This window comes from Miscanthus floridulus, chromosome 8, assembly GCF_019320115.1.
Source record: "Miscanthus floridulus cultivar M001 chromosome 8, ASM1932011v1, whole genome shotgun sequence".
Lineage (NCBI taxonomy): Eukaryota > Viridiplantae > Streptophyta > Magnoliopsida > Poales > Poaceae > Miscanthus > Miscanthus floridulus.
Window position 1 is genome coordinate 53,309,695 of NC_089587.1, and position 12,748 is coordinate 53,322,442.

At 43.3% G+C, this 12,748-nt stretch overlaps 1 protein-coding gene across 2 annotated transcripts; it reads right to left on the reverse strand.

Annotated features, from left to right (window-relative positions):
- Positions 1-1,023: 1,023 nt before the first annotated feature.
- On the reverse strand, positions 1,024-12,524 carry LOC136476389 (histone-lysine N-methyltransferase ATXR3-like). Of its 2 annotated transcripts, XM_066474205.1 has the most exons (21): positions 12,223-12,524; positions 10,116-12,101; positions 9,118-9,174; positions 7,612-8,799; positions 7,047-7,417; positions 6,414-6,956; positions 6,218-6,318; positions 5,339-6,140; positions 5,050-5,253; positions 4,904-4,975; positions 4,704-4,814; positions 4,497-4,597; positions 3,910-4,009; positions 3,729-3,824; positions 3,443-3,610; positions 3,228-3,353; positions 3,081-3,134; positions 2,728-2,975; positions 2,526-2,634; positions 2,136-2,435; positions 1,024-1,529 (listed from the first exon to the last, which is right to left on the reverse strand). In XM_066474205.1, exons 2-21 carry the CDS (start codon positions 11,980-11,982, stop codon positions 1,365-1,367), a joined length of 6,783 nt encoding a protein of 2,260 aa, XP_066330302.1. In that variant the 5' UTR covers positions 11,983-12,101; positions 12,223-12,524; the 3' UTR covers positions 1,024-1,364. The 2 variants fall into 2 exon arrangements, with proteins under 2 accessions (XP_066330302.1, XP_066330303.1); XM_066474206.1 differs by lacking the exon at positions 3,081-3,134.
- Between the last annotated feature and the right edge of the window lie 224 nt (positions 12,525-12,748).

Below are 12,748 nucleotides of genomic sequence, written 5' to 3' on the forward strand. Positions count from 1 at the left end.
AATTCAAGTTTGTACTGAATACTAGCGATTTGGATCCAAACCACCCAAAACCAAGTTCTCAAACACATACTTATATAGAAGGATAAAATCATTTCATGAGCACTAGATTATAGCAGGTATTGTAACACATGGACAAAAAAAGCATGTTTGATTCTTGGACAAGCCCCTTGTCTCGCTTTGCCTAGTTAGGTGGACGACGGAAGAACGGTTTGGATTTCAAGCACGCTGTTCTCGGGGTATACAATGGCAAGTTTTTTGCTTTCTATAAGGTGGGAAATCAATTTTAGCTGGCCCAGGCTAGCAAGGTAATCCTCGCTTGCGCAGGTTAGGCAGCAAGACTCACCTGGAACTGAATGCACTCGTCATCTACCTAAAAAAACACACACACAGAGAGATGAAAATTGCATTTTAGTCTCTACATTTCAAATCATAAATCGTTTTGGCTTTTGAGAGCTATATAATTGTTGCTATGTATCTAGGCATGTCATATATTAGTTTATAACAAGAAGTGTATACAACAGCATACAATCTTTTTTCGGAAACACCTAAGAGCTGTATTTCTTTGCATTAATAAGAAGAACAAGAACCCTTACAAACACACACCAACCCATCAACACAGTTGTCAAAAAAAAAACAGCAAAGAAAAAACACAAAAACAGCACAGATCATGCAACAGGAAAACAGCACAGATCATGCAAGTTACACAGATTGCCGATGACAAAAGACACATGACCTGACCAAGCCTAAGTTTGCTACAGTTTCCTACAATCTTAATTGCAATAGCCAATATAGACAGAAAATAGGCATGAGAGCAAATGAGAAGGCCGGTTTTACAATTTGTTCTACACCTTGCAGCTTTCTGTTTGCAATTTCACTTGCAAAACACAAAGTGGGCGCAAATTCCATCACCACCTGTGTAAAACAAAAATATAGCATCATGCTTTAAATTGACATTCGCAACACAACTCATGTACAGTTTCAACCATCAAATCTCATGCTCAGATCATTTCCTGTGAATGGAACTTGTAGAAATGCAACATGCCTGTAACGCATTACTGAGTTCAAGATTGAAATTGTTCTGCATTTACATGAAACAAAAGAGGGAGCATTCCTATGGGGAAAATTCACTACATTAAATCAATGACGAATCTATGAGTTATTAACCAGATACATCTCTACAAGGAAGGTAGGGAGAGGGGAATGTACAGATGGGGGTGGTGAGACTGTTACCCTGCTATCTAAAAGCTAAACTCCCCATGATCAGGTAGCCAAGGTGTGAGTCGGAAAAAGAATCCTGTAGACTAAAATCTCCAAAAGGGAGAAACAACCAAAATACCATCTTATCTGCCTACAATCCTTTTTTACTAGCCTAGGAAAACGTTTGGTCTCGTTTTGAGCCAATGCACCATCTCCTTGTCAAGCGGGGAATTATTCAACGCGGCGTCCATCATTGGACTACCAAAGAATCTCGGATCACTCTTGAACACCCATATCCTATCCTTTGGCCATGGTCTCTGTGCCTGCTTTTCCTGTATAATCAACGACCAGAACCAAATAGTAAGGGAAAACAATTCGTAAGATGATGCCAGTCTTCACATTTCCAACTTTTTATAGGCGAAGACAATGATTACTGGAATGCAAAGAAAAAGAAGCATGAATGCTACATCACAGATAGGATCAATTAGCAGTCAATAGGCACAAATGTCTTACGCAAAGTACTGACAATATGCCAAGTTACACAAAGATAAACATATTGGGAAGAAATTGAGAAAAAATAGCTGGCAAGAAAACTTAATGTTTTCTTCTAGAAGATAAAGGACAATAAGAACAATTAAACATCAGAATTTTATCAACGTAAAAGCATTCCATGTGCATAAAGTTATGAGAAGTAGCACAAAATGATTCAGAAAAATAATGGTAGCGATAGGTAATGATGTCTGATATATGGGGTCTACAGCACCAAATTATTTCATGATCCAACTTTTCTAGAACAAAATAATGAGTGTGCAAAACAGTTAAACTGTCGTTACTTGTTCTTTTGGAATTTTGTTTTCTCTACCTCCCATTCCAAAATGAGTTCAAGCACATGATTTCTGCAATCTGGTAACCCCAAGCAATCACAAAATAGCACTTACCATGCGCGATAACATGAATCTCACAGTTCTGTTCCCATAAACTCGCTCTTGTGATGGCTTTGCAGACTTCACATAGAAGGATGAGACATCTGGCAATGACATGCAACCTTTTCTAGCTCTTGTCAATCTAGATTCAGGTTCTGAATTCTGGCTATACCAATAGATAAGCTGGGCTAAGCAATAATTTTCTGGGTATGTCTTGCAGTACTCCTGAAAGCCTGGTCCCAGTTTATCAGCATATTTGGGGCCTAAGTCAAGCGGACTGATATGAACTGGTGGAGATTTTACTGTCTTATAATCCTGCACGCAGCCATACTTGAGTCAGCTCTAAAGAACAGATGGCAAAACCACAACCATCATTTTCTCAGTAAGTAATAAGCTTTCACTTACCCGGACTCGGAAGAAGCACTTTGTATAAGCATACAAATGAATCAAATCTGCAGCAGCATCATGACGGCACTTGTAAGTGCATGGAAGAGTTCGCAATTCATCACGCAACCTGTACAAAAGGAGGATCAGATTCCACTGACAAGTAATTGTAGGGGAGAAGTCATTGCACATACAGGAAATACTGATCAGGTCCGAAACTTACCACAAGAGAGAATTCCTGATGCCTCCCTCAATATCTTCAGAGTCTGACGGATCATGAGTACGGATTTTGGCCTTCAGATCACTAAGTACCTCTTCTTCAACATGAGGTTCCATTGACTGAAGGAGTTCAGCAACTATCGAACTGTCCCCTTTCCAGATGGCAGATACCAGACCTTTCCCAGACAACCTTACCAGGGGAGGAGGAGCATTCTTTGGGTCTCCAAATATGCATCTCATAACATATCTCACCTGAAGAGTTGGTAGAGAAGCCAATAAGGATAAGCAATGATACAATATGTATGGTAGCTAGGTATCATCAAACAAGCCCAAGATTGAACATAAATAAATATTCACCTTGTCAAGTGTATGCACTATTTGCTGTAATCTTGAATTTAATACTCCCTCTGCCTGAGAGTCGCGACATAATTAGGTCACATTCAGGCAAATGAGAAAGGGGGGGAAAAGAACTAGGAGGCCTGACCAAGCCATCAGCTAATTTACCTGAACCTCAGCATCATTCTTCTCAGAATCCATGTTTATATCTATAAGGAACTGGTGCTTCTCATCCACATTGTGCCTTAAGATCTCATCAGGGAGTTTCTGTCTCTCAAGGTATATAAACCGCACCTTTTACAACAAAAGTTGATATAAGGACCAAGCTAAATTGGTTACAACATCAGAACAGAAACTGAACAAAAGACAGCTATTACAATTACCAGGTGAGCCGTGTAAGCAACAAGCCATCCAGGCAAACCAGCAAGCAAACAGGTACCAAGACCAGCTCTACCCAAGTCAATTAAGTCTTGTTGAGAGACAGAGTCTGTTTCACAAGCCTGTAGCAGCAGGCTATGCCTATCGAGCACACCATGGAATTCCATTAATACCTGATTCACAACGACATCAGTAGATGTGAACATGTCAGAATCATGCAAATAATCAATAAATATTCGCACTACAGGCATTCCTTCTAAACTATCCACCAGCATACTTCCAAAAGTTCACCTTCTCAAAGGCTCCTTCGCCAGAAAAATTCAAATAGCTGCCCCGGCACACTTGACTTCCACAGAGGCAGACTGATGCTTCATGTTCTTCTTTGCTCTAGCAAAATAAGTATGAAGGCATCAAACATTGCAATGTAAATATGTAATACATAATTTCATAAAGGAACCAGAAATGTGCTCACCTCAGTTACTGAATTGTAATCAAAAGTGATTTCCTCGCCTTCTGCGATTGGTCGAAGTGTGTAAACTCCAATCTGGTATTTACCATCCACTGCTGTCACTCTATTTAAAAAAAAATCAAGAAGCATAAATTAGTGGACATTAGCCTTAGGGAGAGAAAAAAAGTCCAAGCATTTTGAGACATGCAAACATGGTAGCACATACATGTTTCAAGTTATCAATGGTTGAGTATCAATTTAATTAGCACAGAAATGCATAAGCATAACCAAGCAAACGCGTACTGAAGTTTGTCAAAGCAACTTGATACATAAATCCCAACTCAGAATAGAACTGTGTTCCATGAAATGGAATGAAGCTGGATGTGCGAGAACAGCTACATTATATTGCTCAATGCTCAGCCATACTGAGTTCCAGACCCGCGAAATATAATAAACATTATTTATGGAGTGCCAAGTATCACCCACAGCAGAATTCCAGAAAAAAAGGATTTATTAGAGTAACAACAGAGCAGTGCAAATTTAGGAAGTAAAGCTGCAATGAAACAGTTAACATTCACAAGGTAGAAATCTGAAGCTCAAAAGGAGCTTACTTTGCTTCGCAGTTAGGGTTGCAGGAGTGGCAGATTCTACTCGCGTAGTTGGCCTTGTGCATCGCATCAACAAAAACCAAGTCATATCCATCTCGGTCTCCCTTCCATCATGACAGAAGTAAAAGGTTAATAGGATGAAAAAGACCATGAATTGAAATGACACCAGTTACAGGTAAGATCTCATTAAAATCAGAGGCTGAACACAACCTTTGGCCTTTCTAACATAATGTTGTAAAACTCAGGAGCTTGATCTTCGCTGTTGTTTTGGATATGTTTAATACCATCTTGCTTTTCATACCATCTCCAAGAAGGGTAAACCTGCAATGTTTATAAATCGACATATTCATGGCTATACTACTGCCCCTCGTTCTAGGTAGAATGGATGAATATTTAAAACTAAGGCATACCTCCCCAAAGAACTCAACAACAAAGTCATCTACACCAAATCCACCTTTTTTGTTGCAAACAACACCAAGACCCTGGAAAAGATGTACCAAACGTGTCAAAAAGACACAAGAAATGGACCTGAGTTAATAGGTTGCTGAAGGCATACTTTTCTATAAGCAACAAAGTTCTGATCAGAGCGATTTCTTATGGCCTTCAGCATCCCCAAGCACATCTTTGAAGTTCGCCTGTCACCACTATCCTCCGCAGATCTTTGGATTTCTTCAATGACAGGCCTAAGGCTGTAAGTCATAGGGGTATTTCCCGAACCAGTGAAATGCCTAACTTGCTTATTCAATGTATTCAGAAGCAACTGCATTGAAAATATTTTGGGTAAGCTCAAAGCTTGAAAGAGAGAGAGAGAGAGAGAGAGGGGAGTGTAACCTAGCACCAATTACCTCCTCAATAAAGATATGCTTGTCGGTAGGTGACAACTCAAGATCAGCAGGCATAATGTCACTCAGTAGATTGTGTGTGTATGGATCTATGCCATATACTTCTTGCTCAAGAATTTCATCTCCTGCTACTTTTCGGGGTTGATAATCCTTAACCTCTGGAAGCTCCAAGTTTTCGGTGCCATTCTTCTGCGACAGCAACTTCTCAGAATAGTCATCAGGTAAAGCAACTCTCATTTTTCGTTGTACTTCCTCCACATCTGCTACAATAAGGTACTCCTCAATAACTTCATACTTCCTAGTAACTGGAGGAACAAGGCTGGCCTTTGTCATGCGGGCACCCAATATACGATCATCAGTCACAGGTTCCCCAAGTTCAATTAACTTTAGACCATTTCCTTTTAAATCCCAAGCTCCAGAATTTACATCAAGGTCACTCTCAGTATCAGAAACAGTAGTTTCACTCTCAGTTTCATCACCTTCAGAGTAGCCATCATCATCATCAGATGTTTCACTACCAGAGTAGACACCCTTTTTCTTTAATTTAGACAGGCTTCTTTTGATTTCAAGGTCAAATGCACGAGATGAATTATCTGCTCCAGCAGCCACCGAATTTGCTCCTCTTGTTTTGCTTTGCTTCTTTTTTAGTTTAGTATCAAATGAATATTGACTAACGTCCAGGCTGTCCTGGGCTGCTGCTCCATTTCTCTCAGAAATGTACCTTGGGTTCCCTAGTCTCTTTGCTAGCTGTATGAAGGAGACAACAATTTGCTTTATATCTCCTGAATCATTGCCATCTTTATATCTGAGGTAGAAAGGAACTGTTAGAAATCACATAAACCTCTAGAAATCTTTAACTAGGTTATACTAGGTCATTTTTACCTTAATGCATCTTGGCACATGGTACGGATGTCATGCTTGATGGTACGAAAGCCATGGCGAGCATAATACCCATTTTTCAACCTACCTTCGATCTTGGAAACCTGTAAAATGGAACAGATATGGGTGTGAAGTATTAGTACATCGTATTAGACCATCAAGAGGGCTCATCCAAATAATTATCAAATAGTGATGGTACCTTTGGAATGAAAAAATCAAATTTGTTATTCCTCATAATTTCTCTCAATCTGTTTATGACAAACTCTTCCATCTTCCTGTAACTGTTCTCTGCCTGTCTCTGCATCAAACGCCTCATTTCTGCATCCCTCGACAAAACTGCAGAGGACTTTCTAGCATCAAGCAATTTTGATCTTTTATAGAAACCTTGGCCAAATGAAAGGTTAGCATTCTCTCTATTTGAAATATCAGCAAAATAACCATCAAGCTCATCAGAACCATCCAGCTGATTGGTGAAGTTCCTTGCAACTTTGGATGCGTAGTTGTTCCCATCACCTATCTGCTTCAAGGTTTTCATTTTCCGATATGACTCTGGATTCAATGAGCTCCTGATCCATTTTACATGCTGAAATTTATTTTTCAGATCCCCTAGATGACCGCAGCCTTGAATGTGAACATAAGACATTTGTGGAAGCTGCTCAAGTACTCTGCCAAGGGCATGTGAACTAAGATTCGAACAACCAGTTAAAATAAGAGTCCTAATATTTTGCTTCTCATAACCAGCCTGAAAGGAAGATGAATGATTTTGAGTCCAAAGTTAGGAGATGACAGAAGTAATTTCTCAAAAGTTCAAACAGATAGGCAAGACACATACCATAATATCACAAAACACAGAATCAGTGCAAAGAGGGCCAACAGAAGACAGATCAATGAATCTACACATGTTCCTGTAATACTTCGCGGCAGCATTCCAGCTCCTACAGGTAGCTGCAGAAGAAATAAGTGATTTCACATCTGCCCTCATAAAATGGAAGATTCTTGCTAACACATGGCCGTTTAGTAAACCCCAGCTTTCATTTCCTGCTCTGGGATTCACAGAATCATTATCAACAGAAGATGCTCCATCACATAACTCTTCAAAACAGATGTCCTCCTTCCGACTGGCAAGAATGTCTTCTGACAAATGAATATCTTCATCACTCTGGTCCGGTAGCAACTTTGCCCTTTTTGCGGACCCACCATCTTCTGTAAGGCTCACAAAAGAAAAGGAAATGTTACAGATGTCCACAAATTTCGATCAGTGATTAGCTAGAAGGAATATGTGAGTGAAACAAATTTGACGGTTCAAGATTTCAAATGCATTAAGATTAGCTTAAAGTTAAAATTTAAGAGCTGAAAAGTAAGTAAATAAGATGTCATGTAAGACATGACCACAGTACCTGGCAGGAAATTCCTAGATGCTGAATTGTGAGAAAAGTATGCTTCAAACTCTTTTTTTGGTTGCTTTGCTGAAATCCATGGATCCAAGACCTCATTTATAGCTAAAGTAAGTTCCCTGCTCTTGAAATATTTCATGACTAGTTCATGTAATTTACCACGTGTATAACCCACGAACTGGGGGTGCAACTCATGGAAGCTACCTGATCCTTGGTTCACACCAAAATTATATTGGTCTGGGTGCATAAGAGCAGCAGTAGAATTTGAGTTTCGTGCTGCACTGGGAACAGAGCTTCCAGGTTTTAAATCCTTAAGAACTGGAAACCATGTGTTATCAATCTTACGGAATACACTACTTTGTTCAATGATAGTGCCCTTTTTAACTAATTCTTGCAATTCGGAATAAGAAAATGGACCATGCTCATGCCCAGTGCCATCAAGGTAGTACCAGTCACCCCGATTAACTGACAGCTCATCAACAGTGCATACACGGTCCTTTGGAATGTTTGGAACAGACTTGGACTTGTGCAAACTTTGTGAATCATGGTCATGGTGCTTCCTGAAATGCGACGAACCTTCATGGACAGAACTTCTCTCAGCCCCAATTGAATGGGAGCGTGAAGATCTCGACAGTGGTCGATCAGTTCCTCTGGGTTTTGTACGGGGTTCAACAGATGATTGATCTTTAACAACACGAGAATTTATCCTAACCACTGGAAGCATCATGCCCTTCACTCCCCTAGGAGGCTGTCTGGTCTGACCTGGCCTCCCAGGCACAACATCGCCTTTAGTGGTGTCATTAACACTGTCAGTATCTTCTTCTGTCGATGAGAATGCCCACAATGGCAGATCATGCTTTTTAGCACGTACAGGGTAGTACAACTCATCCTTGCAGGGCTGGCGTGGATCCTCATAGCTACCTTTTGGCATTTGACACAGAGGATACCCTTCATTGAGAACAAGTTTTTTCCTGAATGGAATATCTTGGCTCAATTCGTCATTTCTCCTCCAGTCACCACCTTTGCAAGACCATCTCCCAGAAAACCATTCGCTAGACTCAACATAATGATGAAAGTTGTTCTTCTCCACAGAAACAAGGCCATAAGCATCCGTTGCTCTATTTTCTAAGAATTCTGTGCCTCCATTGATTCCATCGTCTCCTTCAGTATGCACATGGAACCTAGCAAAATCTGACATAATAATAATAATATATAAATCACAAATGCCAAGGATAACAGAATAAAGGCAACCAAAGAATTATATGGTGGCATCATGAAAGAACTACAAGAGAAGAACTTCTGTAGTGTTGATGAAACAATTTTCAATATGTTTCCTGAAGAAATATTTGGCTCAAAAGCACATGATAAAATACAAAAACCAGAACACAGAGTCAGCATCTTAAAGTTGGATACCATCTAAAACAAAGAAAAACATATAGCCATTCCCAAAAATTGGACAAGGAACAGTGCAAATTCTAAGGCCAAATAAAATTTGAACTGATACAGTACCTTCAGGGCGACTCCATCTTTGCCAATCAGCAGGCTGAAAATCTGCACCTAAAAGCTCTGCAATTTCCAAATGGCAAAATGATACAACATTAGTACAGCCATGAGGTTTAACTCCATAAATCTGTGTAAGTTCAGGCCTTCAGGGTGCTGGGAAAGTAAAATGCAGGATGAAGTACAGTGCAAGTTCACAAAGGTACAGTGCAATTTTATTCAAAACAAATCAAAGAACAAAAAAAAAGCAGATATCTGACATGGCCTGGGAAGTTCTGTATTTGCATTTACAGCCCTGGGAAAGTAAAATGCAGGATGAAGTACAGTGCAAGTTCACAAAGGTACAGTGCAATTTTATTCAAAACAAATCAAAGAACAAAAAAAAGCAGATATCTGACATGGCCTGGGAAGTTCTGTATTTGCATTTACAGCCCCCCCCCCCCCCCCCCCCAAAAAAAAAGTATTAATTGTCCAATTAAACTTACGGATCAACATCCTGATTTTAGAAGGCAGATTAGAGATCTACCTTCAAACACGGTATAAATAGATCTGATGCAATTACACAGAAATCCAAATACAGAGCTTTAGAAGGATATATATGTAAAAAAGTGTAACTTGTTATGGTCGTCAGATCAAATAAATGTTCCCGGGGGTGCAGATGCAAAACAGTTGAAGCAATTAAAATTCCTAGAAAAAACAAGGTCAGGGATTGCAACAGAAAACTGTATCCAAACAAGACCAATAATGCAAGCTTATGGGCCCAAACGGCCCAAACCCAAGCAAACAGACATCATATAACACCTCATCGGCTCTCTCGGGTGCATACTGCAATCATGATGGGATGCGTGTTTATTGCCTCCACAACCACAAGAAACCATAACCAAGGGCTTCGCAGCCAACTCCAAAAGGATATATAACCAAAAAAAAAAACGGAGAACCCAAGTCCAGCCCAGCCCACAGCAAAAACACGGGATCTTGAAATATAGCAAAGAGAACTTCTGTTTTACCTCCAATGATCTCGAGCTCCTGGCCATGCACCAAAATTGATCCATCCATCAGTGCTTCAACCCTATCATCAATGTAGAATTCTTCACTATCTTCAGCAGAAGCTTCCTCCATTTGTTTATCCTCAGCACCTGATGCCAAGTTAGAAGCCTCCTCTAGAGCTTCATCGAGCAAATTTCCTGGGGCTTCTGGTGGGTTAACCATCTGTGTTGAAGTGTCCGAATATAAAGAGGGGAAATCAGATGGCACCAGTGGTGAAGCTGCATTCTCTACAGTCACCCATCGGTTGCTATCAGCATGTTTTATCAGATGGTCAGAAAGAAGATATCCATCTTCCACCAGCTTCTTCAACTCAGCAAGCTTGGAAGGTCCTTGCTCGATACCAAAGTGATCAAGGTAAAACCACCTCCCTATATCACAAATTGGTTCAGTGGGTTCAGGTGCTGCACTAATGTGAGGTGGGGTGTCACAGATATCCATGTCTTCTATCATATCTTCAGCTAGAACTCCAGTTGGCTCAGGTTCTGGTGGTGGAGGCAGGGGAGGCGGTACAGCAGGTGGAAGAGGCGGAGGTGGCGGAGGCGGGGGTGGTGGCGGGGGTGGTGGAGGTGGCAGTGGCAGTTCAGTGTGCTGACTGCTTTCAGTGGGCTTTTCTTTGGAGATTTTCTCCTCATTCTTCCCATTGCTACCACTCTTGGTCTTTGAAGATTGCTTCGCTGATTTGCTTTTGTGCTGTGATTTTTCTGAGCTTTTGCCACTTCTGCTCTTCTTGCTTGATTCATGAGTGTCAGTAGGCCGACAACGTTCAGAAGGCGATCTGTCATGACGAAATGGGCTACGGTCTCTGACATCCTCATGCTGGACCCTCCCACGAGGGGGATTATCAACACGACTTGGTGTGTTATCCCTCAAATGGGGCTGACGAGCTCTATGTCGAGGTGAAATATATGGACTGCGGTCTCTGCTATCGTAGTGGCGAGCACGCTCTCGATGTGGGGAGCGCTCCAAGCGGCTCGGGCTCCGGTCATACCTGTCATGACGAAAGCGATCATGAGGAAAACGGCCCAAGATGCCTGGGCTCCTCTCGTGCCTATCACGCCGATCCCATGTTGGTGGCGAGACCTCACGATTTCTCCCAGACAAATGTCTGGCACCAGATAAACTCTTCCCTTCTCCCTTCCTGCGACTTTTTGATCCTGACTGATCAGAGGTGTCAGCGTGGTGCTTGTGGTTAATGCTCTGAGGCTCTGTTTGCCGGTTCTTCCTTACACTGCCACTCATGCTGCTCTCTGGCTTAATTTCACCAGGCTCTTCATCAGAATCCCGGAAGGAGCCTTTCTGGGCAGATGAACTTGGCCTCCTGCCATTATCATCGGCCTGGTGGGACTTGGCATCCCGCCTTTTTTCTGGCGGTGCAATCTCCCCTGGCTCCACTTCATCCTTGATAGGCTTCCTGGTGCTCTTCCCAGAAGACTTTTCCTTCCTCTGCCTCTCCGGCGGCAGCTCTACCTTCTCAACCTCCCCGTTTCTCCTTGACTTCTTCAATGGCACTGCTTGCTTCGTACTCACAATCTCCCCAGGCTCCACCTCCACAGCAGCTGCGGAGGCTGCCAGCACCTTCCTCCACTTCTTAGGTGGCATGCTCCTCTCAGGCAACCCATTGGTCTCGGCCTCCCCATTGAGGAGCTCCCCCTCCTCCAGGTCAGCAGCTGTCGCCGACTGATGGTTCTTCCGGTGCTGCTGCTGCTGGCCATGAGCTCTCTCCCCCTTGTCCGGCATCGCTTCTCCCGCTCCTCCTCTCCTCACGAGGGCGCCGGCACGGAAGCCCTCGACGGCGCGGACGGCGCACGCGACTCCCCCATCTCCCATGGAAAACCTAGGAGGCTGTCGGGGGCCGTCGTCCGCCACGCTGTGCCCCACGGTGCGCTTCAGAACCCTAGCTCCCCGGGGCTCTCCACGTTCATCTCCGTCGCCGGCACCGCAAAACCCTAATCACAGAGCAGCAGTGTATCAGCCAAGGGCGGAATCAGGCAGCAGCAATGGGAGGGGCGCGAATTGGCGCGGGGGGAACCGGGCCGGATCGAAGCGGCCGCGGATCAGGGCGCGTACCTGCGGGGAATTGAATAGCGGCGCCTCAGATCGGGAGATCCGCGGCGGCGAGGGCTCGGTCACCGGCGGCGAGCTCCCCTCTCCCGCCCCCCTGCGCGCGGCCCCGGAAGCTTCCGGGATTGGGGGCTCCACAGCTCGCGCGCTCTCGCGTCGTGGCCTTGGCGGGGAGCGGGCGCGGGCGCGCTCGCTATCGCCTGGGTTTGTGTGAGTTGGCTTTTGGGTACTAATGGCTCGTTTGTTCGTAAAGCCGCCTCCGCGGCCGCGGCCTCGCCCTTATGAGGAGGTGGGGGAAGGAACGAAGACGGGACGCAGTCTATCCCTCTCCGGGAGGAGGGGAGGTGTCATTTTTATCGGGCCCTTTACCGGCCAACGGTTTTCCAGATTGCACCATTGCTTCGCGCCGTATTTGCAGGTTAGTCCCTGGTGTGTTTGTTCACGTGGATGTGACTAAATCAAATTTCTAATATGTTTTCTTCGTGTGAGATTGAGGGACCTTTCTCGGGACTCCAGCTGTGGATGAAGTTTG